The sequence below is a fragment of the Strix aluco genome, chromosome 2 (genome assembly GCF_031877795.1).
Source record: "Strix aluco isolate bStrAlu1 chromosome 2, bStrAlu1.hap1, whole genome shotgun sequence".
NCBI lineage: Eukaryota > Metazoa > Chordata > Aves > Strigiformes > Strigidae > Strix > Strix aluco.
Window position 1 is genome coordinate 24,891,861 of NC_133932.1, and position 27,899 is coordinate 24,919,759.

Here is a 27,899-nt window from a genome sequence, read left to right on the forward strand (position 1 = left end):
AAGTTTTTAATGGAAGAACACTTAAACCCCAGCAACCTAAGTAAAAAATTACCATTTTTGTTTGAGATTTAAATTGCCTGTTGTTCCATTTGGTTTTTACAAATCAGACAAAGCTCAGGCATTCTGTAGTTGTGGCATATGCATACATTTAAATTTTTAAGTACCATACTGAACCTATACTGATTACTGGCTATTAACTCCATTCCTCCAATCATACTTGCTAAGAACTTGCAATTTCCTTTTCAAATCTCCTTCCCACTGTGACAAGTCAATTGACCTGAGACAAAGAGAAGATTCCAGTGCTACTTTTTTTCAGGAAATGCTTTCTAAACTTGCATTTTCTATTGCTGTAGTTTATTCTCTTGAAGGATTTTCAGGTGTTGCCTCTTAAGTACATTTCTTTCATTATACATGAAAACTGCTCTTCTCCCAGCTGCCAGAACAAAGACATACTCAGAACAAAAGCAAATATCACTGACTGGCAGTGCCACCTGTATTTATTAAAACCATGCTTACAACAGAAAAAAGTACTTCAGTTTGGTTTTCTTTTCTGGTGATTGTATCAAATACTCACCTACATAGTATTCTTTCACCGTGACACCTGGTGGAGTTATCTTGCTTTATCAGTTTCTGCTTCCAGAAACAAACAAATGAAAATGAGTTTTGATGTAGGTGTAGATATACACTTGCTTCACGTGCCCAAATGAGTGTTTGTTTTCCGACATGTAAATTAACAGTGCTGCGATAGCTAGCTCAACTGCATTCATTTACGTCACATTTGCTTGTCATTGTCTTAAGCAGCACTATTAATATCATGACCGCTTTCTCACACAGGCAAGAGACTGAAGCGACATTGTAATGCAGATTTGCATCGACTTACAGCTGTAGCAGCATCGTGCCAAGTGGATAAATATGCATTCTGATGTACACCTTAATGGCTTTGCAGTAACCATCTGTATTATCTTGCTGGTGGCTGGGAGGCGAGGGGAGATTGGGACCTGGAATGAACAACATGCTAAAGGACAGATGGGCAAAAAATATTAATTTTGAACCCTGACTTAGAATTATTCCATCTCTGTTAGCTTACCTCCATTAGGTCATTTCCCTTTTCAGTTTAGCAACAGGAACATAAAGAATTAAAAGAGTACAACAGTTGAAACAAGGATGAGGTTGTTGGGTTTTAAGTGATAGTTTTCATTGTTGCATGAAATAACCTTTTTTTAAAAAAAAAAGTTTTTCATTTAAGTGCCTATATTTAAAATTAACACCTACATTCATTTGATGGCAAAATTTCCATTGACTCAGTGAGACTAAATTTCAGGTAACATAGTTTACAGGTGTTACCTTCCTCTTTTTCAGCCATGAAATTACCGGATCAGGAAATGTCAAACTATATGGATTGGTGTTCAATATATATGTAATACCAGTGGGCATTTAATCAATGAAAATACTTTAGTGGCTCCACTTCTAAAGCATTTCCAGTTGTTTTCATTCTTAAAGGCTTGTTGATCTTTGACTTATTGCCATTTTAAGAATTCTGTAAGTGTCAAAGGCTGTTTAAAGCATTTCGTAATAATGCTTTCCTTTCTGACAAGAGTTTTAAAATAAAAATTAAAATTGTAATTATTTTTTTTTTGAATAAGGGATGATGCTTGACACCTTTTTTGATACATATCTATGTTTTCTTCAAAGAGATAAAATGTGCATGAAGCAACCTTATTTTTAATATATAGAAGCTTTTTTTCTCATCTGCAATGACAATGTTGATCTTTGAGTGAGCAGTACTGGGCTTTACAGAGTATTAAGGGTGCTGGAGAAACAGGGATGGTAGCTTGGTTCCTGACAGAGAGTTTGAAGCAAGAGGTCTGGATAAATAACAGTTAAATAAGATCCAAGTTAAGGCACAACTTCCTCTGGAATGCAATAAAAAGAAAATATTATTTTGTCCTGGTAGGGTTAAGGAAATCGATATGTTTATATAGGTGAGATAATAAAAATCAAAGTAGTCTTTGCGTATTTTTGGTCCATTTGTAGGGCAAATAAACGTGCTTTGAAGAGAAATAAATTTCTATGTCTTTCAGGTTATAAACAGTAGTGAATGGAACAAATAAGAAATGAAAGTAAGGGTATGGGCACAGCTATCTGTGATGGGGATTATAGTAACAGACGTTTTCTTTGAGCACAGCTCTCCCAGTAGTGCTCAGTTTTAGCACAAATCGGACTCTGTGTAGGCTCTTCAGTGTACACATGTCCACTGGGTACATCTGATGAAGAATCATCATCAAAATATTTTTTCCTCTCTGCTCTTGAAAATGTTGTCTATAAACAGTTTTCTCAGTGATTTGGAGCTAAACATGATCTTTCTCATGTGTATTCTTTATACCACAGTATGAAAGCATATGCTTGATGTGGCTAATCCCTCTCCATATATTACAGATGAAGTGGGAATGACAGTCTTGCTTGTGAAGCAAATGCTTATCTTGAACTTAATCTGTTGAATTGCAAAACAATTATCATGAGGCCAGAGCAGAACTAGTGTGATTCTGGGCTCATCTAGTTAATTTTTCTCCCAGGATTACTGTGGAGTCAAGAATCCCTCCTATAATATATAGAAATGAAAAGGAGTGCTTTGGTGCAGCCCGGTGAATAGCTCTAATTTCTTACTATGAACAATGTGAAAATAAAATGTATTTTTCCAATTTCTGAAATTCTGAAGTTCCATCTGCACTAGGAGAGGCTGTGCGACTCCCATCTTGGAGCTGAGACATCGTAGGGAAAGAAGATGCAAGGTCTTTTCTATGAGTGGGAGAGAAGGGACCTCACCGGGTGGGGAAGTTCCATGGTTTGTTTCCAGCCCATAGTGGTGCTTACATGGTTAGAATCACTGTCTTGCCAGGTGAAGTTCATAGACCCACAAATTGGAGTGAGGATCTAGGCCAGGACTCTGGGCTTCTAGGTGATCTCACCAGGAAGAGGCCTGCTGCCAGCCCTATCAGTCTAGCCATCTCTTTGCATGGCAGCCCTGTGTCATAAGGACGTAGCCACCTGTTTCAGGCACTTACCTTGTTGCCAAAAACTGTGAGTTTGCATTCCCTCGGGCTGAGGAGGAAGTACAGTCAGTCTAGTTTCTGCTGACTGCTGTAATCACTAGGCTTGGTCTTTCCAAATATATTTTGTCTAGATGCAGTTGGCAGGAGTATCAGTGGCTGTGAGTACCATTAGCAATGACTTGCCTGGGCACTCACACCAATTGCAGTGAATATTGGTTGCTTGTAAGCCTGTGAATACCTCCAGTGTGCCTCCATTCACTTCTCAGCCATCTTCCTGTTGTACCCCAAAACCTCTCACTACTTTTCAAATGGTTTCCCCACTGCCTTCCTACCACACACCGCTGCAATGAAACTTTCACCTCATTCCCCAGCCATTTCCTTCATCTCAAACCTGCCCTTGCGTCCACCCAGCCTTTTTCTCCCACCTGTCTTGCCCCACTCTGTCATCTGATTAGTGCTAACTGCTCGTGTGGAGGTAACAATTTGGAAGCTCAGATAAACAAAACCTCCTGCTGTATGCTGTAATGTAAAGGCACTTTTCCTTTGGCTTTGCTGTTAATGTAAACGGCTGGTGTGCTGTGATTTGTAATGAATGCAGTGTTGTCTGTCTGTGTTAGGTTTGCTCAGAGCCTCCCTTAAGGAACTGTGTTGCTGCTCTGCCTTCTTTGTGAATCCCAAATGCAGTTGCCTGTATATAAGATGCTGACATCAGTAATCTAACCAAGATGGTGGGGCCTTTGAGGATATCTTTAGGCAAAACCTGGCAATAATTACAGACGCTCAGGAGTGCAAAGCCTTCAGAGGATTTTGTGGATCTCCCATCTAGACAGGGCAACCTGCATGTGCTTTTGGATCTCTCTATCAATTTGTCTCATATTTTAGGGGTGGTGCCTGCATAATTAACCAAGCCTCAGTAAAATCAGGATGCAGTTGGAGTGCCTGTAATTATCAGTACTTTTCCAGTGGGAGAATGTATACATATCTTGCATAAGCTCTGGAGCAAGTTGATGTTTGAGCCAGGTTTGGAGGTCAGGATTTCACAGATGCTTCTGTTCCTGCCCCATGCTTCAGAAAGCTTCTGAATTGTTCACATGAAGTCATGGTCTAGGTGATAGAAGAAAAAAGCTATGCGTACTGAACATGAAATTTTAATAGGTAAAATCTTTTACATATACATGAAAAAGGATGCTGGTTCCTAAAAAAGAAATCCTTTGTAACTGAATACAAAAAGCAAAGCCTTTGCATTGAAACTTTGGTGCAGCACTGTGATTGCAGTTTCCCCCTCTTTCGTATTAACTCTTATCTGTCATTTATCCTGAATTAGCCTCATTTGATTTTTAAAAGGAAAATCTTGAGAAGCCACTTATCTTTCCTTGTTCAAGTTTCTTAGCTTTTAAGATCAAAGTTACAGGATGAATAATGCATACAGGTTTTCATTCATTTTTTGTGTGACTGTCTTGTGACATCAACAGTTTTGAATGACTTAGACTCTTATTTTAGATAAGTTGTAACTTGAATTCTTGTTTCCTGTTTTGTTTCCTGGCCCTGAAATAATACATCACAAATACGAAGCATTTATTCTGTCTTGCACAATGCTATTTTTACACAAGTGAGTGATGAAAGTGTTTCCTACAAAATGTGAAAACAAAGCCTCTGATCTTCTGCTGTGACAGGAAAACCTTCTTGAAGGTACTGTCCACAGGAAGATGTTTTATTTATTTGCCCCAAATTTTCTGTTAATGAATTGTCAAAGAGAACTTGGTTCATTCTTCTTGGTGGAGACCATTCACAGCCTCATTGTGTTTTGGCAAGTTTAAAACTACATAGGTGATCCCAGCATGATCTCGGTCATAACAAGAAAGAAGAAAGAAATGGAAGAAATTTCTATGCCTATCAGTTAAAAAGGAAAAAGAGAAAGGGTTGATTGTATTGGAGGGAACAGTGGAAAAAGCGAAAATTAATTCCCTATTTAGGAAAGGGGCGTTTTCTTCCAAAGTTAAATTGCAGTGGGAAAAATTGCAGAGAGGAGGTGAATCAAGAAAAAGGAAACAAAAACTGATTGAATTTGTTGCTGTCTGCTGTGCAGGAGTAACAGTCCTAACCCTTTAAAAACAGCAATGCTCCTGACACAAAGCATACTTTTACAGTGCCACTCCAAATTAATTCAAGATGTTTATCATTATTTCTTTCTTCTCCATTTCTCTCTCTTTTTTTTTTTTTCTGGCGTGCTCTCTTTTTACATTAGTTTATTAATTGTGAATCTCTTAACATCTTAATCTCCCCAAATTACATGTCTTAGATAAACAGCAAAAAAATGCATATTCCTGTAGATGTAATGGTAATGGTAAGATGGTCTGTCCTACGGAGAGCTGCATGAAAGATCATGGCCTGGGTACACAGCAGAAAAAGCAATGGGGGTGAGGGGAAGGGAGTAGCAAGTACCTACAGTTCAGGGTTTTATTTCATTTTAATTGTTTTTCTTTGGGGGGCAGATTAAAGGGCAAGCAGCAATTTCCTATATGCCCCAGGAGGGTTAGAAAGAGAAGTGTATTTTTTCTTCTGATTCCCAATATGTATTTGTTGCCACCCAGCAATTTCCTTTCTTCCTAGTCCTTTTTCTTCATTCTGTCTCTTTTTCTTACTCCATAAGAGGGTTGGCTTTCCACTCTAATTCTTTTTCCTTCATCTGCCGATCCCTACAATGGTGGCTTCCTTGAGGATCAAGAGTAGTTTTTGTTAATGATTTATATTCCTTCTGCTATTAATATTTCTTTCTCTGGCATCACAGCTGGAGCTGCTGTGAGTTAACCTGGCACCCCAAGGGGAAAAAAATGTAAAAGATTGTGAAAAATAATTTGGAACCACACAGCTGTCTCAGAGGATAGGGGGAATGGCTCTAAATCCTTCTGTTTCCAAAATGTGGCATTATTTCAACGTGTTCACACTTAAAGCTCTGTTTCTGGGTCCCTGTTGCTCCTGCTGCAGTCTCTGTGCTCTTCAGATTCCACAAATCATTCAAAATGTGTCTTCTGGATCATCTCCCTTGTTTTTTGTTATGACTATGGCATGTGCTTCTGTTGTCTCCTGCATTATCATCAGGGCACATTCCCCATCTGCCTCCTTGATTCTCTCTGCGTGCCTGCCTTTTCCCCTGCCATGTCTAAACCACTTGAGTTGCCACATCTGCACAACCACTCCTTCTTTGTTAAGACAGAGAGTTCTCAGGGTATCTTCTGCTATGCTGCTACTTCGCTTGTAATTTTTTTATTATCACAGGCATATCTGAGATCTTTTCCATGATATGTTAATCTTTGATTAGCATTTGTCGCAACATTTTGTACTTTGTTTGTAGGGTTTTTGCCTGAGCCCTAAAAAACATTGCCTTCTTTCACAGAGGACCTTACCCATCTTGGAAGGCTGTAAAAAATCTGACTAATAACCTAGGCTAACAGAAAGAAGAGAAAATATCAAGACATACTTTCATTTTTGTATTCATTTTCCTCTTCTTCCATTCTATTTGGAGTCTTACCATACTCTCATCATTATTCAGAGTTGGCTCTTTGAGATGAACCTTTCATCTCTTAAGACATCCACGAGTAGTTTCCAACCCTAATCACAGCTGTTAATAGTGACAACTTGTATTTCTACAAGCACTGAAATAAACGTGGATTGAAAATCCTAAACTATTACAAGATTCTCTCCTCACAGCTTTTTGCAGGTTTGCCATTTTAAAGAGCATAGCTATGCAGACTTTGTCAGGCAGATGTGAGCTCATTCAGTTCACTCTTTGAATCGACCAGAAGCCATATGGCAGCGGTTAATGTGGCGCCGAGCCTGAGCTAATAAGCCCTGCTGAGAGACAGGCTAGATCACTCCGGCACAGTATTGTACTAATATGGCCACACAGCTTCTGTTGCACTGAGGGGAAGGGCAAAATGAGCTTGCGTTGGCTTGAAGTCTCCATGCGCCAAGCCAAAGCAAATGGCCTGAAAACGCCCGTGTGGACATTCCTTTCCTTCTCTATAGCTCTTACAGTCAACTGTCCCGAATACTTCTTTTGGAGGCAAGATGTTTTCTACATAAGCGTGATGCAAGAAATTGGTGAGGAGAAAGCTCTTTGGTCTAAAGTGTTTGAGTCATGGTCAATGCCCAACATTGTTCTAATTGGTTTAAATGGCTCATTATTAACATTGAATCTTCTATGTAAGGTTGCTGGATAAAGTGTAGGACAGGTTAACCATGCATTGGTTCAAACTGAATGTGATGTGTCTTTTCAGTAGACATCTCCAAAGGATAATATTGGTCTGTGGAATTAGTGGAAAGGCAAAAGGGTAGCCCAGTGTCAAACAGCTGTGGACTGGGGAGGACACCAGGTTCTGTAGGCTTATGCTAGCTATCACAGAGACTAGGTTTTGCATTTAGGACTAAACTGACCTCCTGTGCTCCTAAGGTCATGCCTGGTAATAATGTAACCTACTGTGTGAGGTTATGAGTTCACACTAACCAATTGAAACTCATCACAATTCAGTGTTAGATTAAAAGGCCTGTTATGGACAATTAATTGCTGGCGTTTTAAACCAAGTTATTGCTGCTCATATTGTCACTGTAGCTAAGAATATCTGTTCCTTCTGGTTCTTCTCACAACTTTCAAAAATGTTCCTTTGCATCAGTGATGCACATTGCTTCAGCTATTTTGTTGCCACTTAAAATGTTAGGCATTAGACATGCATAGCTATGGTTTCTTTTGTTTCACCCAGCAGTAGTGAAAAGTACCTCTCTAATGTGAACTACGTATCTATTTTTCTATGCTCAACTGTATTTTACACTGATTTCTACTTTTAAATATAAAAGTAAAGTGAAGAAGAATGAAGTTCTTTTGTAGATACTTTACAGACTTAAAGGAATTTGAAAACTCCTCATTGAGTCAAAATTCTCAACAGATTTCTTTTGTCCCTAGTCATGAACTGATGACCTAGATAGTAAAAGAAAATAAATGCCTGCAGCAAATAGAGTATGTGTGAGATATCTGAGTTTTGAGACTTCCACAGGCCTAGACATTAGACTATGAGGATTTTCTTGTTAAAAGGGCTTATTGAGAGTTTTGAACCTTTGGGACCATCTGAAATTATAGAAATGGTGTCTGGGAATCTTCTCCTTCAAAAATAATTAAAAAAAAACAGGTGGCTGTTATCTCAGACTAGGTTACTTGAGCTATCCAGAGTGTGCAGGACTTTATGATTTGAATGGTTAGGAGCAAAGGTGATTTATTATGCTGAGAAAGTAAATTCTTTGTTTTGTTTGGCTGACAGTCTAGTTGTTGGGGTTTTTTGGGATGGGTAAGGGAGATGAAGAAAGGATGTGGGAGGGAAATTATTTCTTCATTCATTTTATTCTCTTAATGAAAAAGAAACATTTTTATTTGGTTAGTTTTTTTAAGCAGTCAGGAAAGGAGCCTTTGCTTATATTACACACAATAAAGATGAAGATTGGGTTTAGAATGTTAATTCTTCTCCTCCCCTCCCTTCATCAGCTGTATGGAAATTGTACTTGTAGAGTGTGGATGTCCTCCTCTAAGTTAATAATCCATTTCTGGAGACACCATTCTTCCCAACCCCTTAGGGACTGCCGTGCTGTGTGCCTTCTCCAATTCCTCATCATGAGCAAAAACAATGAGAAGCGAAGCAATATTCAAAGAATCAAACTTTTAAATCCTTTTATGAATCTGAAACACTGAACGTTAGGACTCATGCTGAGAAGCATGCACACTGTGTGCAGGCAGAAAGCACATTCAGAGTAGAGTTCAGACCATTGGACGTGGGATTTAGGATCCCTACACATCAAATGTGAAAAAAAAGCCCTAGAAATTTTCTGCATTCCAGGGTTCTTTCATGCAATCTCCTGGACCTGTGAGCCTTTTACTTTATTTTTTACTGTATTTACATTAAGTTTATACTCATATACAGAGATATTTCCATCAGTAAAGAGTGAAGGACCTTTTAACACACAAATATCCTACAGAAATCAATGGATTATTTGTGGCAAGTCTCTATCAGTGAAGTGAAGCAACCCAGCTCCTCACTGTGTTCACTGTTTTCCAAACACTGAAACCCTCTCCATTTGGGGGGCGGGGAGGCGGGGGGAAGTACATTTTTGTTCTTGAAAGTCTCTAGTGGACCTTATAAATTTGATTGTTCTTGGCATTTTTGATATTTCTAGTCGCTTGCACACCGCAGCAGCCACATGTTGTCACTTAAAATCTAAATATCGGATAACTGCTAACTGAGACTTTATTGTGTATCATGCTTTTTTTAGGAATTAGTTTTGTAAAGTAAAAATGACACTAACTCTAAAAGCATGTTTAATAAAACCTCAACAATCTATGTGCTGAGTTTGCACATATTATGTTCTCACAATCAAAAGAAAAATGTAGAATAAAAATAGTAGAGAAGAACAGTATTCATTTTTGGAGCCTTGAACAGATGTAAGTGATTAGAGCTTTTTGTTTGGTTTGCTTTGATTTTTGGTCTACTTCTTGAAAGTTCTGTCAACTTCATTTTTGCTTATTTCACTTTGTTTGGATAGTTTTGCCTTACTGAGTTTCCTGTGATGCTTCTGGTTATATGAAAAGTCTAGTCCAAATCACAGCACTTCAAAAATAATAATTTTTCAGTTCTTGGGTTTCTTCAACCCAACAGAGTACTTCTCTCTCTCCAGGTAATAATATACTCACAATTACTTACTGCCAAGTTCAGATATTCACCACGTGCAGTAGTGTGGGACTAACATACACATTGCAGGGTGTTATTCCAGACTCCTGTGTAATATTATGCATACCTTCTTATGGTTGCCCTCCTTAAAAGGGAAAGAAAAAAAGCTGCTTTCTTTCCTTATCTAGCTGTAGAACAATTCTTGCTAATACTTATGCTGCATTGAGCAATTAATTGATTTTTTTTTTTTTCCTCCTGAAAAATTGTTATCTAACAAGAATCTATTTGTCACATGGTCACATAAAGATTGTTCTTTTATTTAATGTGGACGTGTGGGTGGTTAGTTATATGTGGATCTAATTATACTAATTTTCTTCTAACTCAACAGTTTTGCTTTTGCCTCTCTCTTTATTGCTGTTGTCAGTTGTCTACTGTCTCTGCTAGGCCTCCTGGTTCTTGCTACATGGGGGAGAATAAATTAAACAGAGGTAAGAGGGGGAAAAATGAGTGAGTTCTTACCACCTATATGTTTAAAAGAGAATAAAACCCACAAACCTTCTAGGGAAAATAATGCTGTTAAAAAAACTTGGGAAAGTTAAGTGCTTTCCTGGTATATATCTTGAAATATTGTTAGCGTTACACAGAACATATTTAATTTTCAAACTAGCCGTAGAGATGTATGCTTAGGTAACTTCCTTTCCCTCAGAAAATATGAAGTTTGGTTCTTTGAACAAAATGGTTATGACTCAGGATCTCTTAACTCTAAGTTTGTGTATTTTGCATCATTGCTTTTCCAGAATGCCAAGTTTTTGAATGCAAAAGATGTTGATACGATTGCTTGGGCTTCCCTCCACCACGGCCCACTTTTCAGACTCTGCAAATCTTGCTATTCCCCTTCATGTGAAATCATTTGTCTCTTAGGACTACTTTGAACTCTGGTATTCAGTTTGAGCATTTATCTTGGAGTAAGACCTGAAGCAAATCAAGTAGCAAAAAAATTGCTTGTTCAGGGTAAAGTGTTACCATAGAAGCTGCAGGTACCTGATTGAAGCTGTTTTACGGTTCATGGTAGGTATTCCAGGAATCGGTGGTTCTGCTCTTTGGCAGACCTGTACACTGAACAGAATTAAAGATGAGCTGTTTTTACCATGTGAGTATACATTCATTGCAACACGATTTTTAAAAGTGAGCTGCAAAATATTTTCCTACAGAGAAAATTATGGTACAGTAAAGGAAAGATTGCCTTGAGGTAGAAAGTCTGCAAGCTAAGCAAAGCAGGTAGCTGGGCTGCTGCAATCTTCCTGTGTGATTTTGGGTAAGCCTTGAAGTTGTTCAGTACTTCTTATTCAGCATTTTGTGAGTTGTGGGTCTGAATTCATTCATACATGTAAAGCAGCCTGACACTATTGCAACAAAGCTGTGTTGTGCCACTTTGCCAAAGTGCAAAGTGTTATTACATCCTACATCATAAATGGACTCTTTTTTTGTAGACAAGTGGAGTAATATTCTCACTTACGTACTCAGGCCATGCTCCACTCTAGGTGTTTGTGATTGCATAGTCCTTCCAGGATCTAGCCCAGCTACAAATATTTTGAGATTGTCTTTTATTTCAAAGGAAACATCTCTTTACCATTACAGTTATATGCTGAAGTGTCAAAGTGGTTTTGAAATTTTAAAATTATTGTCCCATGTATTCAAGGATCTCAAAAGTTTATTAATAAACTAGAATATCTTCATAGTAGGTACATTGTACGATTATAACTCCTCGGAAATTTGCATTCACAATGACTATGGTTAGTATGTTTCATGAAAATACACTTTGCATACTTCCTGAACTCTTGAGTGTGAAATTCTGGCATTACGAAACCAGTGTGAGTATTACCGTTGTCTTCACGGAGGCTGGCATTTCACCTTTTCCAAGTACCTATATAGTATGATTTATAGCAAGGGAGAAGCCCCTTTTTGAAGTGCTAAATGAGTTGACATTCTTCATCTTTTTGCTGCTGTTGTTGATGCTGCTTCACTTTTTGTTATTGGCTTGTTTGTCATTAAGTTACTGTCCTTTTGCCAGCTGGAGTTTTATGGACATACTCCATATTCATTCTCATTTTTGTCCTAATGAGACTTTCCACTAAGAAAATTTCTGTGTTATGTGTCTTGCCAGTACCTTTTGTGTTTGTCATTCTTAAATATTAGGAATTACCCAACTGGAAGTGACAGCTGTTACTCTCCTTTTGTCATCCAAAATCAAAGGTTTTGGTGATATACAAGGTCGTCTCTTACATCTGTTATTCTTGAAGCTAACAAATATAGGTAGTTGTAACAGGTTTTTTCAGTAGGAAGAGAAACCTTAATTTTAGAAATCTGAACATTTTAAGTAGGATATGGGGAAATAACTTTTAAAATTTGCAAAATTAAGAGTAGCTGGAGCAACTAGAGTAAATAAACCTGAGAGCCTACTTTGCTAATTATTTCCAATTCAAAAACAGAAGCTAACCTTTGAAAATGTTCACTTTTAGGATTTCAACTGGTGGCGAACTGTGTTCTCACTACGTTAACCATCTTAACAAAGATTTCTTCTACTGCTATGAATATAAAGTTCAAGAAAAAGGCAGTACTTCATCTTTGTAACACATAAGTTTCTTAGACTGCAGTGTCAGTTTTACTGTGCTGCCCTGTCAATGAGTCTCAAATTCACCTTGAAGGATCACCCCCAGGGATGCCAGCTGAACCTTTGACCCTTCTGTTCTGACTGTCACCGAGGTTAACACATCATTAAAGCTTGTGATGTTCAGGATACCTGTTTCATTTGGAGCCTTTATCAACCTGCACTCTTTCAAACAACTTAAACAGAAGCCTCAGTCTTTTTCATAGGAGTATGTTTTGATGATTTTTGAGAATGAATTATATTTCTTCCTAATTTTGTGTTAAAATAGATGTGAAATTTTAGAACTTACAGCTTTATCTCTGTTTTTACTAAATTATTAAAATAACAGCTATGGCTATAAACAACAATGGCTATAAGCATGGCTATAAGCAACAATAAAAAGATGAGGAAGGATTTTAAATTTGAAAATGGGCTGATTCGTACTGGAACTGTTGCTTACAGTACTATGTAGCTGCACAGTGCAAAGAAGTGTGTGGTGACAGACAAAAAGACATCATGAAGTGTTGGCTTTGTGGGATAATTTCTAGCTACTGACAGGTTAAGGACACTTTATTTGGAATTGTCTTACCAAGGTACCATGTTGGATAATTAGATGGTTATAATTAAAATAGGTTTTGGTTTGTTAACCCAGAAATTTATATTTGCCAATACTGTTCTTGTTTATGGTACTGATATCTAGCCAAGGGAACTCTTATAAGAGAAGTCTGTTGACACAGATTTTCCAAATGCATATCAAAATATTGTTTTAATACATTGTACCCTAAAAACGTGCTCTTAGCAGAGTTCATATTTTTTTCCCCAAGATTGTCCTCTGATAAAACACATAAGCCATTTGGCTGGCCAGATTTGCTTCTGGGTGCTGTTAATGGCCATCAGTTTTGTGGACATGAAATAATAAAAGGAATAGATACCAAAATAAGTTTTATTCTCTCTCCTACATTGTTTCAAATGACTTCCACATATTCTCATTGGAGAGTTGATACTAGCTAATGTTGAAAAGTTTTATATGGTATAGATGACCAGGTACAGTGGAGAATGCCAATGCAATTTTTGTTTCTGCTAATGGAGGAGATTACTTCTAATCCTAAGCAGCACATAGTCTACTAGGTTTTACCTTTGTATTCTTTCCTCCTTACTTTCTACAGACTGCAGTCTTTATAATAGTTCTACAGGCATTGCACCTAGGTACCTATCTGCAGCACTATATGTGAAGTTATTCTATGTCCACTTTACATTCAGCAGAGAGAGTTGAGATATTATTGGGACTGTGTTGTATCCTTCTCTGTCCTCGCTATAAACACTGTGAACACATTCTTCTAGGTAACAAGCCTTATATCACTCCTTTCAGTTAGATTTGTGTCATCTTCCTTCTCTTAGACTTGTCTGGAAATTTGTAATAGTGTAGCAGCTACACTGACTCCATTTAGGTGTGATCCAATGGTTTTGCCCTTTGGAAGCATTTGAACAGTAGTTGACAATGTCACAAAAGAAGTTTCTGAAAAGGAAAAGTATTGTTTATTTAACCACATGATTGTACAAAAAAAGAAACAATACTTCCAACCACTCTAATATCTACGTATCTAGCTGACTACTTTATCATACCTTCTTCCAAATCCCCAATTAATGAGCTTCTGGTCTTCCACTCCTCAAGAAAAAGTGCCATCTCATTAAATCCCTCTTCCTGCTTTGGCTTTTGCCTCCTCTTACATCTCAGGAACAGAGTTGCTGCTTTGGGCTACAAGGATTTCAGGCTCAGCAGAGGCCCAGTCCTCTGCTTCAAGGTGAACTTCTCCTAAGCAGTTGTTGAAAAGTTACCATTAGGATCATAAGCTCATACCTTTGTGGTATATGTCTAGGCAGTCCCACTATGAAATTTGCTTGGCTGTGCGAGAAGAATGAGCCTAGATCAAAATCTAACATGTTATTAAAGACAACTCTAAATACAGCAAATACAATATTTTAATATTGTATGCATAGAATAGCCTGTATATCAGATTGTTCTTTGCATGGATGTTTGAAAGTAATAATATCTATAGTACAGCATTCAGTTCTTACAGGTCTGGAACGAGAGTTTGAATCTAACAGGATTTTCCAGAATTTCTGTATTCAGAAATTTTAAAAAATCAAGCATTTTTCTGAAATATGGTGGAAATATTCATATTATATTCTATCAAACATCTCTTGCCAAATTTTAGGTTTGGGGAAAGCATGTAGCATTTCATTGCAATCCACTGAAAGTGGATCTCATCAAGGGACAAAACTTTTTAAGGTTTTATGGCACTTTTGTCAAATGTGTAGTAACATATGGAACTATCTGAAAGGTGAAGAGAATCACCAAAACACATTTTTTTTCCTCTATATCAAAGGTTCTCTAAAATTATGACTTTTCTGGTCATTACTGACTGCCATTTTCAGTAGAATTTTGCTTTCTTTTTTCTTCAAAAAAATCAGCAACATGGCTATCGTAGCAAAAGTCTGTATGAAGTACATGAAATGTAATCCCTAATAATATAATGCAAAGTACAATGCATAGTTGATGAAGTCTTAGTTCAGATGACTATTTTGGTTTTACACTTCTCATACTTAAGGGGTTTTGGAACTTTTTCCCTTAATTTTTCAATGTTTATTCAGGTTTCAAAATCCACATTACTAGTCTTCCATTAAAAATGAGTTTGCAAGGGTAGCAAGTATCATTTACTCACCTTCTCTGGACATAAATAAGCGAAATCAGTGGATCTGTGTTGGAACAAACATGTCCTCTGAGATGAATGAAGGTGAACTTTATTGTTAACAAAATTTTCTGTAAGGTTATACCTTAGTGCACACATCAGGGTACTGATGTGACCTACTGAAATTTGTTTACGTACTGCAGTAGTGGTTGATCCTGTTAATGTTTGTTTGTGTTGGAAAAGGAGGCAAGAAGACTAAGAAAGCTTATTGATAAGGTCTTTTGTTTGCATAGATACTGTCAAGACAGTCCTTTAAATACTGTCTTCCGTGCCTGTTCGCATATGGCAACTTTCCCCAGCATTCTTTAGTGTGTATTTTTGGATCATTTTCCCTACCTTTCCTTGAGGTGCATCAGCATGAGAAGGAAGTGAGCAAAGGAAAAATTTGTGGTAACAGGAACAACACAGAGAAGTGCCAATCATAAATATTTTCCCTAGAAGTATTTTTATGTATTTGGGGCACTGATAGGAGTCATAGAGTGTCTCAGGAGTGGTGAGTTCAGACGTTGATGGGACTGCAGCTGAGGGCAGCTCTTACTTGTCCCATTTGTAAATGATCCCCAGTTGGTCAGGATGGCACCCAGTGTATTGCATGGCATAGGCTATAGGCAGCACCTTTTGGTGATCTGCATTCAGGACCAGATTTTAAGAGTGGAACTGCAAACTCGACCTCCTGGACATGTCAGTATGTCCATCTGATAGTCAGAAGTGTTGACTACCCCTTACCTTACCCACTGGCCAAGGAATCCTAACTTTTGTCATCTGTTTTGAAAAAATTGGCCAGAATGTTCATTAGGTGAGTCTTTTAAATGCAAAAGTATATCTTCTTTTCTGTTTGTCATGTTAAGTAGCTGGCAAAGAAGCAGTAACATCTTTAAATGTTAAGTGTTTACTTCAGACTGAACATTTGGGTTTGTATCTGTTTTGAAAGCATGCTGTGGTGGTCTTTGTGTTTTACTGTGGGAATGCAATTGCAGTTTTTACCTTCCTGTTGCTGTCATAGAAAAAAGTATTTCATACCAAAAGAACTGAAATCTGATCAAGTAACACTTTTTCTTTTCTGTAAAGATCACTTTCTATTCGTTATGTGTTTTTACACTGCTAACAGAAGATGTCAAAGCTTCTTATTTATGTTAGGGTAGTACTAGTTTTAAAAAAGGCACGCACGCAGCCACAAGAAAAACTGGGAAAATGAAAGTGCTGAGTAATTTCAATTTCTCTGCCACTTTTACAAGCCCATTCCACCCATAACAAACTGCTACGAACAGGACTTGACCAGCTAGATCATAGTTTAGTTTGCTTTATAAATACGAATGGAAAAAGTCGAGCAGCTGATATTTCCAGTGTCCAGAACAGTTTCTCCCTGCTTCCAGCCACTTTTTTTTCCTCCACCTTTTCCATTGGTTCAGTTTACAATACCCTTTTAACAACAACAAAAATTGTGCCAGGAGTTTAAACCCAACGTGGCAACTGAGAGGAATAGTAAGAAACTGCTGCAAAGGAAGCAATTAGCCCAGCAGGGCTCCAGAGCCCCCCTGAATAGCTCGGGCAGCTCCCGGCCGTGAGCAGATGAGGCAAGGGGAAAGGCACCATTCTTCAGGCTTCAGTTTCTTCATTCTCCTTGGCTATTCACACCGTAACCATTTCCATTTATACAGTGAGCAATAAGCAGTTCGCTGCTCCAAAGGCAAGGGCTGAATGGGAAGAGCAGAACTGGTAGGCAGCCTGTTCCTGCTGACACACAGGCCGTATTTCTCAGCAGCAAGCCTAGCAGTAGCCCACAAACAGCTCTCAGAGGGTATCATACTTAAAGGATGGTGACGGGAAATGAGTGAGCATCAGGGAGCAATGATCCAAGTACATATAGAGAATGGGAACAGTGTATGCTTTGTTCTGCTTGATTGCAACCTGTGCTGGAGTATTTTAAGGATAACAGAGACTCCAAGTAGCTCCTGGCTTCACTGTCCAGTGCTACAGATCAGCTTATATTGTATAGCAACAGAGGACTGGACACTTGTGAACAGACCGAGATCTGCAGGTCACTCACTGGCTGTTGAGTCTGTCTGGATGATCTGAAGTTGAGCACGAAATTAAAATAATGACACTGGGCTGCTGTATGAGCTGGGGAGATTGGGGATTTGATCTTTACCTCTCTGTGCATACATTCTCCTCTTTATTCTTTGTAAGTTTAAATTTTAACATCTTTCAAGCAGGGATCTTCTCTATAGCTGTAATATCTAGCTCAGTGACTTTTCAGTGTTCGTTCAATAAAAATGAAAGTTACAGTCAGATTTGCTTGTGGTTGCCTGTGACTGTAGGTTTTTGCCTTAGTCCTGTAGCACAAAGCCTGTGTGCAGACCACAAAAAATACAAAGAAATCTGAGATTTATGATTTGCATGTGCTGGAGTCACAAGAGCTGCAGTGATCGCTGATGGAAGAGTGAAATGTGGCAGATTAATATATTACTTTTGTGTTTAGCTGTTCATGAAAAATGAACAATGTGGTGCATGTGTTCCTTCTTTTGACAGCATTACACAAATTATGTGAAAGGCTTAATGTTTTCCCAACTTTGTATGTCCAACATAGTCTAAAAGTTAGAGTTCTACTAAGCTTAGGCTCAGTCAGAGATAAATGCAGTAAAAATTTAATCCAGGTTTGTATGCTTTTTTGAAGTGTGGCTACATTTCCATAACATGTCATCTTGGTCAGAAGTCAGAGAATCAGTAGGTTTCTTAGTTATGTTAGAAAACATTTTTTTTTCTTTCAGGGTTACGTTTTGCAAAAATTTTTGTGTATTTGTAGTGTTTAGTTGGTAGGGTCAGTGCTTTTTTGGAAATGAACTTGGTTGTAAAGTTTCGAAAGAAAATATTTTGAATAAGAAGTCAGATCTGTCTCAACGTTTAAGACTGTCAGAATACCAGCTTGGAAACGTATGAAAGAAGCCACGGCATTTTTGCCACCTGTGACAAATTTTACTTGCTTGGTTTGGTTCTCAGCTTGTATTCTATGCCATGAAGAGCTCAGGTTAACACACTTTCCCTTGGGAAGCTGCTGCGCCAGCTCCAGGGAGGAAAGCTTTCACAGGCAAATGAGTGCAGGAAGTGCAACCATCATGGGAAGGTTCTGGAAGCCTGTAATTCTCATCCCTTTCAGTGAGGAGCCAGCAGTGAACAGCCAGTCTCAGAGAGAATGTGCCTCTCCTTGAGGCAAGCAGGAGTCTGAGCCAAATCTGCTTCATCTCAGAAGGTCACTGAATGACTGAAACTAATGACCTGCTGCACAGACTGATGCCCAGAGAAAATTTTTAATAGTTGTTTTTTATTTTTATTCTCTCTTCTCAGACTGTCAAGATTTTGTTGTTGCTGTTGTTTCACAATTGTGCTTTTAAGTCCAGGAGAACCTTGGTTTTGCATATTAAAGGCCTTTCAATTTCTTGTGGGGGGTCATCATAGAAGACGACCTATGAACATGTATTTCAACGCTCTTGATAACTTGATTACTGTCAGAACAGCTCCCTTTAGAGGACCCTATATCAGGACCTTGAAAAATCCCATTTTTAAGCACAATGGCTGTGAGAGATCTGCACTCTGAGAGATGTCTTTCATCAGATTACAAGTCTTAGTGAAGTTTTATCTAGCCATGCTTCTAAGGTTTGAAGTTGAAAGTTAGGACTCTGCTGTTGGAGACTCATGCTCTGCACAGCTCCTCTTTCCTCAGGGGAAAGTAGGAAATTTCCTATTGACAAAATACACCCCATGATACTGAGTTGTCTTAAATTCATGTTGTTTTCCTGCCCACATTAAGTCCAGGCTTAGAAAAGTAAGCCAACATTGGTCAATACCTACAAGGACAGTTAGGAACTGAAATTCCCTTGAAATCAGCAGCAGAGTCCATACCCCTCCGGAGTGGCACGGTGGTGGTACTCCTCCTCCCTCCACCACCCCCCCCCACTCCCCGGTGCTGTCTGCAGGCTTTAGGAGTGCCCTGCAGCATACAGAGTCACTCCAGAGTCTGGTCTGGTTTTGCAAATGGGCCCTGGAGAGCCTGTCTGAAACGGCCCTTGGCTTCATTCTTGGTGACTTTTTGACACAGCCCCACAGAGCGGCCTTGTGTTTGTCTTTTGCAGAGTAGGCACTCTCAGTGGGAAATAGGCTACTAAATTCCTCTGTAGATTTGGGCTATGTTATTTCTTTTATGGTTACCAGGTAGGAATTTTTTATATGTTTTAAAATTTGTGGTTTGTTAGGATTATTTTTCCATATTACATTTGTGATTCTTTAGGTAACATAATTAAAAACTGAGAGATTTTGTGTGGACCCCAGCTGGTCCTTGGAGGTGTGTAAATAATACAGTGGTGGTGATGCTTAAAAGAAAATTCCTGTGTAACAGATACTTCAAATCATCTGACTTGCTTAAGGGGAGATAAATGAAGACATACCAGACACCAAGTTCAGTTCAAGTTCACTTTTATTTCTGATTTCAATCACTGATTGTAGTGAAAGCTACATATGCACCAATGCATCCAGGGGAGATTCATGCATGAGGTTAATTTACAGTTTTACAGAAGTATTGTAGTTGTCATTAAAAACATGTCATTCCCATGTTGGGCTCAGTTGGGCTTTCTTTTGGTGTGGCAGAAAGATTGGTTAGTTCTATGTATTTTTTACTGACCCATAGGATATGCTTATGTGTTGCCTATTAGTTAAGTTTAGTTTCTGTACTCAGTAAATAGCATTGTGAAAAACAGTTTCTGTGACAAGTGTTTGCTACTTTCTTTTTTTTTTTTTTTTTTGAGATCTTGGTAGAGCAAATTTAAGGCCATTAAGGTAATTGTAAAATGCTTTTGATGTAGGAGGATTTTAATTTTGGTTTATAATAAGAACAGATGTATTACACAGTAGATGTTTTGGACTGTAACTGTGAAAACGTTTCAGGAAAGTATTTTACTGGTTCAAATATTTTCATATAAACATAGCCGTCTATTTAGAAACTAGTTCTGATTAATGTGAGCCAATACAGCCTATTTTGAATTAAATCTTCCTTTGTAATTAACAAAAGCCAAATGCTTGTAGAAAGTAAGTGTGGGATTGTTACAGTTTTAAACTTCTGAAGTATGGATTTTTCTTTTCTGAAGTTGATTTATAACATTCTGCATAGATCTTGACTGTTTCCATGATCTTGTTAGTTGGGTGAAGTATCAAACACATATGGTAATTCTGCTATTTGGTTTTTTGTGATAATTCCAAGGGCTGAATAACCCTCAGCTGCCTCTGAAGTCACCAAACAATTCAGGGCACAGATAACCCTTAAGCCTTTGTAGATTTCCATCTTCTTGTACATACCGCCATTAATAATGAGGCCATAAAAGAGGGGAAAGCAGTCTCATGAGCAGAATTGAATCTGAGCTGACTCTGATGTATCCTGGCCGGATTGGCGGGAGTGCCAGAAGCAGCAGCTTGAATCTATTGTCATTTTATCTACCTTAAATGCACCTTCTTTTTAAGTAAAGCTATCTTCCTATGTGTTTTGCACCATCCTTTATAGACTCTACCTTCAGGCCTGTCATCATTGCAAGACTGTTTTGTTGCCCTGTATGATACAGGGGAACAATTGACTAGCACTTTGTCATGACAGATTTACAGCACAGGAAGACCACTTGAAAGTATGTTTTAAACTTCTTTGAAATAGAACTTTCTTTGTGTTTGATCTGGAGGAGGCAGTACGTACCTTCCTGGGGTCCCAGAAAATGGAACTGAAAGCAGGACAGACTCCTCTGTCTGCACTTTGAAGTTGAACAAGAACAAACTTTAATCATTGTTGAAGACCTATTCCAAACACGTTTTGATGTCTAGTGTCTGATATTTAAGCATGCTATAATAGGTAGGGAAGAATACATGGGATTCACAAGGCTTCAAACAAAATGCACATTTTTAAATATAAATTTAGGGTAGGTATTCATTTATACTGTCTTTTCCTTCATTAAAACTGCAAAGTTGTCTTCTATTGCTGACATTCCATGCCTTAAAGTCTATGCTGCAGTGATAAGTCATAATATAGGATATACTAATCTGTTTGGTTGGACTAGATGATAATGGTTGGACTAGATGATCTTCAAGGTCTTTTCCAACCTAGACGATTCTGTGATTCTGTTTTGGGATGTTAGACCGCAGAGAGGGAAATGAGCAAGCTCTGTGTTTCCTAACTAAGAAATAAAAGCTCCCATTTCACTTGTATCTACCATTGGTGACACTATTCGTTACAATTGCCTGTACTCGCCTTGTTCATTAACTGTTTTATTGTCGTTTATAATTAGTTGATACTCTTTTAAAGCAAAGACCATGTCTGACAGGTTAATATCACATGCCTGTCACATTCCATTTAAATAAAAAGTGATATTATGTATGCTGTACTATAGAAGACTGAAATATGTGAAATTTGTGATACTGCATATGCAGAAACCCTGGCTGTGCAAACAGAGGTCAGTATTTCACTCTGCAGTCTAAATTTAATTTTCTTATGGATCCAAGTTTGCTTTAGAATTATTTTGCAACAGAGCAGATTTCATTTATTAAATAGAATGAAACTAGGAGCTAAAAGAAAGTTTAAAAAAATGGTCACTTTTAGATTTGGACTTCCCAAGCATTTCTCTCATGACTTCATTTTTTCTCATATTTCATAGCACATTTCTGTGAAAAGTAAATGAATCACCCACATATATAAAAATATTTCTTAACACAGACAGATGGGTATGGATTTATACATACAGAAATTTACACACACACACAACAACAGACATAGGTATATAAAATATGGTCTTAGAATAAGTATATGTATGTGTACAGCTATACTGAATACTTGGTGGTATGTTGTAGAACCCTTGGGTAAGTTTTTATGGATTTGATTTATTGGCTGACTGAGTTGATTCATTATTTGTATATGATTTTTTGCTGCTGGGTGGCCATAATTTACAGTTCTGGACCTAGTTAACTCTGTGGGTGCCTAGAGTTTTCTGTATGAACATCTTCAACTATTGTTTAAAAAAAATAAATGAAGTGGACTTGCTTGAATGAACACTTTACTCATGAGAAGCAAAATATAGTCAGGCAGGCAGGTCATAGAAAATAGCTTTCAATAAGTCTTTGTAAGTCACCATGCTATCAGATATTCTTTTAACGTACATACAACAATCCATACGTGTTACCGGCAACTGAAGATCATCTGTGAACTGCTGATCACAATCTTTTTCTTTCATCAGTATTCAGTGCTATTCTCGTCTTCTCTACTTGCACAGCCCTGATAAATCTGCTGGTAGGCACAGAACAAAAAATCCTGAAAGGGCATGAAAAGTCAAAAAGTGCCTTGGCATCATTTCTGTATAAATGAAATATGATACTTACTTCCATCTTTTCAAAATTGGTCTTAAAGCTTTGGCAGTTAGCAAAGCAATTCTTTTCCCATGATAGGCAGTATCTACCAGAGTAGTGTAATAAAGCTGTTGGCTCTATCTTGTTTATGTGGAAGAAAGGACTTCTCTTTGTATTCAATATGGTAACAACTCTTCTGGAGGTTTGGGATGAAATGTTACACTGCCTGTCACTTTTTCAAACTGTTATATCATTTGCTACTATGAAGTCCAGCTGGGGCAGGGGCACAAACATGAGAAGAGCCAAAATGCTCAAATTAAAATGCCTTGATTAACTGTTAAGTATCCACAGACTATGAATAGTTCTGATTTGCAGGATTTCAGATACTGTCCCCAAAGGTGATGTGGCTCTTTACTGCTCTAAATACTGGATATGAACTTACAGTACTGGACTTACTGGATATGAACTTCATAAGACAAAGAAATGCAGCAGTGATTCCTTATGTGTTCCTCCAAAAATTCACATGTGTGTATTTCAGTGTGTACTTTGTTACTTAAAGACATTGATCTACGGTGCATAGGTATTTCTAGGATTTCCTGTTGAGAGAAAAAGTGGCAAGCGTTGCACATAGAGAACATAAAAATTTGTCATAGCTACAGATTTGATTTGCAATGTCTCATTAATAAATAGAAGGGCTTGATCAATCTTAATGAGATGGTGGGTACCTAATTGTTAAAATTTAATGGAAAACTTGGGTAGTGACCCAACAGCGGATGTACGCTTTCTTCTAGCCATCTGTGAATGCTCTAGTTACACACATACGTAATTCCACAGGCGCTTGTGGTACATTTTATTGCAGTTGTGTAATTCATCACAATTTAATGTGGTGTAGCCATCATTGTAGCTTAAGTTCTAAACCCTTCTTCTGTTTTAAGGAAAACAAAGAAACGAAAAAGGTCAACAAAAATAAAGCAAATGCATTCAGAATTCCATCTTGGAAGCACAGCTTCCTTCAGTAGGAATATCGAGTCTTTGGAAGTCTGCCTCAACGTCCATGAGGGATGTCTTCTTTCTTATGTAAATCTCAAATAACTTGGAAGAAAAGCGCCTTTTATGCTTTGAAGAGTGATTCCTAGAAGAAATTCCTAGGATAGTTCTTGCTGGAGGTTGCAATTTGTGCAAAATATACAGTTGTGTCATATTGTAATGGGTTTGAATGAGATTTTCTTAAGTGCTAAAATCACAGGGGAGCACAAATTCTAGTGAACGTCAGTAGGACTTAAGCTCTTAAGACATGTATGAAAATCACTGCTTTCAGTTTACATGGGTTTGAAATCATCAGCTGAGTTGGTAGATTCTTGTGATATGTAAATACATTTCTTTGTTAAATCCAGTGCATTCAGTATTGATACACATGAAAAATATGTATTTCTGCATATGTATCTGGATATACAAATACCCAAAATGCATGTGGAAATCTTTCTAAAATTGTTTTTTAAAATCCTTTCAATAGATTAATTGGAAATAAATAGCTTTCTGTGATTTAGGGAAATGTAAAACAGGAATAAATATAGATAGACTTTTAGTTATATTTTACATTTTCTTCTCATGCTTACCAATTCAAGGGGTCAACAATCTAAAAATACACACAGATTCTTGAAAAATGTGTATTTGCAGGTGACCTTTATTTTTTCATTCTTCATGCCTCAAATCCCCATTGAAATTTCAGCATTAGTAGATTTCTGGATGGTAAAGGACGTATCTTTTCTGTTCTCAAACAACGGGTGCCAAAGGGAACAGAAGAAAATTTGTATGCAACACTATCTACGTTACACGTGCATGTTCATTTATCTCAATAACTGACTGTCATCTTTGTGTGTGTACATCTTACAATGATAATAAGAGCCCAACACTGCTCAAGATGTCAAATTTTCAGGGATGGATTTCCAACTGCAGGCAACTTGATCAAAATACCTCATATTGAGAACACTCCCTTCCTTGTCACTGACCACATTAGACCCTTTCATGTACCTTCATATGTGGCTTTTATTTATTGTGTATTTCCACTCATGCCTTGAACTGCAGTGGTTTTCATACGTGATTGGACTCATAAGCTTATGTTCACTTAACAATGTAATTAAGTAACATTTTTGTATATTAAAGTAAACATGGTATGTATTCAGTTGCCTGCACAAATTTTGCTGCATTTTGGTGACCTTTGAAACTTGTTCAACCATTTTGTTAATCAAATGGGAGAATAAATTCTTTTAAAAAGGAGATGAGATATTTTCATATGCATTTTAATTTTTATACTACATATATTTACATAAACTAATATTCATATAATGTTTAATTATTTGTATATTTATGTTAATATTATATATTTTCATATATAAAATAATATGATTTGGAATCACAAAGGGGAAGTATGTTTTCTGATTTGGGGGTTATTGGAATTCCATTATCTTTCAAAAACTCAGTTCAGAATTAAGAGCAGAATGTTATTCATTTCCCAGTAAGGCTTTATTTGCATCTGTCCAGCTGCTTATCAGCCTTTAAAATTACTTATTTAAAGGTGTAAAACTAAAGAATAAAAAATTTCCTTCATTTCCTTAAGAAATGAAAAACAAAACAAACACAGAATTCATGAATAATAAAGAGCACGACCAATGGTAGGATAACATACACATATTTCTTGTCAAGGAAAAGTAATTGCAGCACTTCATGTGAAAATGGGATTTCTGTCTAGTGCTAATTTTTACTCTCCACCTGATTACAGCAAGCTGCAGTAGTACATAGGAAGGAATTGTAGTCCTTCTGACCAACAAGCTGGTGGCCAAAACCAGGCTGTTGAACAGCCAGTATTACATTACGCAGAATGAAGAAAAGAGTAATGGGGGTCCACATCTGAGAGGTTTTAAAATACTGATGTAAAACTAAGAGGCAAGCTTTTTGCATAAGAGAGAAAAATTAGATTAATATTTTTTTTTTTTTTTTTTACTTTTTTGTATGATTTGGAAAATCACTGATGGCTTGTTTTGTTCCACTATCTGTAACAAAACCTTTTTCAGGTTAGTAAATATTATTAAATCAGTAGTTCATATTAAAATATGTTTTATTACCCTTGATTTGTCCTAGATCAGAGGAGGAAAGCTTATGATCACATATACAAGAAAGAATGATGCTGGCAAATATGTTTGTGTTGGAACAAATATGGTTGGAGAACGTGAAAGTGAAGTTGCAGAGCTCACTGTTCTAGGTAAGAACTCCTGCTTTAAGACTGTGTTAGTGAAAATGTCCAACTTCTGTTTTTCCTAGTAAGCCTTTTATTAAGAATCATTCTCATCTATTTCCTTCTCAGTGTTTATGTTGAAAATGTTTTTGTCATGGTTGTGTTCTAACAAATGGGTGGCACTTAATGGCCTTGCAATCCACCTTGGACTGTTTTCACTGTTGGAAGACACTTTCTTACTCAGTTATTGAACTGAAATTAATGCCAGTGTCCACTGACTGGATCAGTAATTTAAAATAATGGCAAAATAAAATAAACTTCACTAGAAGCAGAGGCTTAATTTTTCCCTCTCATTTAATAAAATCAAAATTATTCTAAATAATTATCCTTTCATTTGTAGTTGTATGTAGTGACTGCTGTAAAGATACAATAGGTCTCCTTGTTCAGGTGATCCTAGTGATAGTTCCTCTGAGTATCAAAAAATACTTTTTCATTTAAGATAACTGAGCTTAGCTAAAAATTGCATTTTTTGTTGCTATTGCAGAAAAGAAGCTGTAACTCCTAAGTGCAATCTCAGAATTCCTTCAGCATGGGAGAATTGCCTCATGATCACTGTAGATGCAGCTTTGGTAGTTTTCATTTAAAATGTGTCCTGTGTTACTTTGAAGTAGGGAAGACTTGAGATAGCTGAATTGTTTCCACAGAATGAATAAGTATTTTATCGTCACAGGATGAGAATATCGAAGCCACTGTTCATAACACACTGGTTTCCATCGCAGTGCTGCTGCAGTAGTCCTGGCTTTTGCTTTTTTTGGTTTGGTTTGGTTTGGTTTTTTAAAATTCAGGTTTAAGATCTGTCTTGTCAGTCTTTGTCATTTTTATCTGTCTTCACGACTTTTTGGAGTTAGGACTCAAGCAGCTTGAAATCCTATTCAGAGTTCTATTTGAAGCAGCGTTTTCTGTAATAAAATGAGATTGTATGCCATCTTAAAGTTGTTGAAACTGAGTATGCAGCAAGATAGTGTGTAACCTTTTAGAAGCTGAGGAAGACTTCCTATGATCCGCTATAGTGTTTTGTTTTTTAAAAATTTAATTTGAAGCACTTTGGGAGAAAGTTTATTTTCAAATAGACTTTTAGAACTTCCAAACAAAATCTAGAATTGAAAGAAGGTTGTAGTTACATTGAGTAAAGTCCTGGCGCTGGGCTCCTAGTTAACTGTACCAGTTAATTGTTCATCACTAGTCTAGTACTAACCAAGGAATCATGGTATGGACTGTTACATAATCCAGGCTGGGAAATACTATACTACTCTTGCGGATAACCTGTCAGAAGGATGCACTGCAGAGTGTCTTTGCCTTTTCCTTCATCTCATTCTCCCTTCAAACATATTTCTGATTTTCAGCCTGGGAAAACTAAGTGAGGTTTTTTTTTTCAAACAGGACAGTGAAGCTTTGAATGCCATATCAGTCTGTGTCTAGAAATCTTTAATACACCTTATTCTTTCAACTCAGGCCTTAGATATGTGTGAAAAAGCATGAGAAACATGCTGACTTCATATATTAAAATCTTTCAACATAAATCTTCTGTTTATGGGTTTTGGTTATTTAGAAGTTGAACTTCTGCTTTTAGGTCTCTGTTTTAGATCAGAGGGAGGATTGCATGCCAGAAACTGTAATATTAGAAAGTTTCAAAGTGATCCTTGCTAAGATTTCCTTGTATTTACCAAATACTTTTGTGACAAAGACAGTTACTTAAATCAGTGCTGATTTCCCTTATCCATTTATGCTTTTGAATAAGAGTGCTGTGAATGGGCAGTCAAAAGCTCTTGGACTCTTTTTCTTCCTTTAGGATCTGGAGAACAGTGTGCCTCTTGTGGGTTTTGCTGTTGTGCAGCAGTCCTAGCCATACCAGATCAGTCCTTTTTCTGTTGCATAATTAAGTTGAACGTTCTTCCCCAAAATATTCTTACTCTGAAGTTTAATCCTTGCATTCAGATTGCATTTTTACTGCACCTACAAGAAAGGGAGCGGGGGGGGGGGGGGGGGGGGGGAGGACAACATGACACACACACATCTATATTTGTATTAATTCATAGCTAGATTCATGTCTGTAGGTCTCTGGTTTATTTCTCACTTCTTGTATATGAA

At 37.4% G+C, this 27,899-nt stretch overlaps 1 protein-coding gene across 1 annotated transcript in view; it reads left to right on the forward strand.

Annotated features, from left to right (window-relative positions):
* ROBO1 (roundabout guidance receptor 1) overlaps nt 1–27,899 on the forward strand; it is a 381,747-nt gene that overhangs the window by 270,085 nt on the left and 83,763 nt on the right. Inside the window, exon 4 of the mRNA XM_074816706.1 lies at nt 25,658–25,778. Coding sequence (XP_074672807.1) covers nt 25,658–25,778 — 121 coding nt within the window. The remainder of the gene's footprint in view (nt 1–25,657; nt 25,779–27,899) is intronic.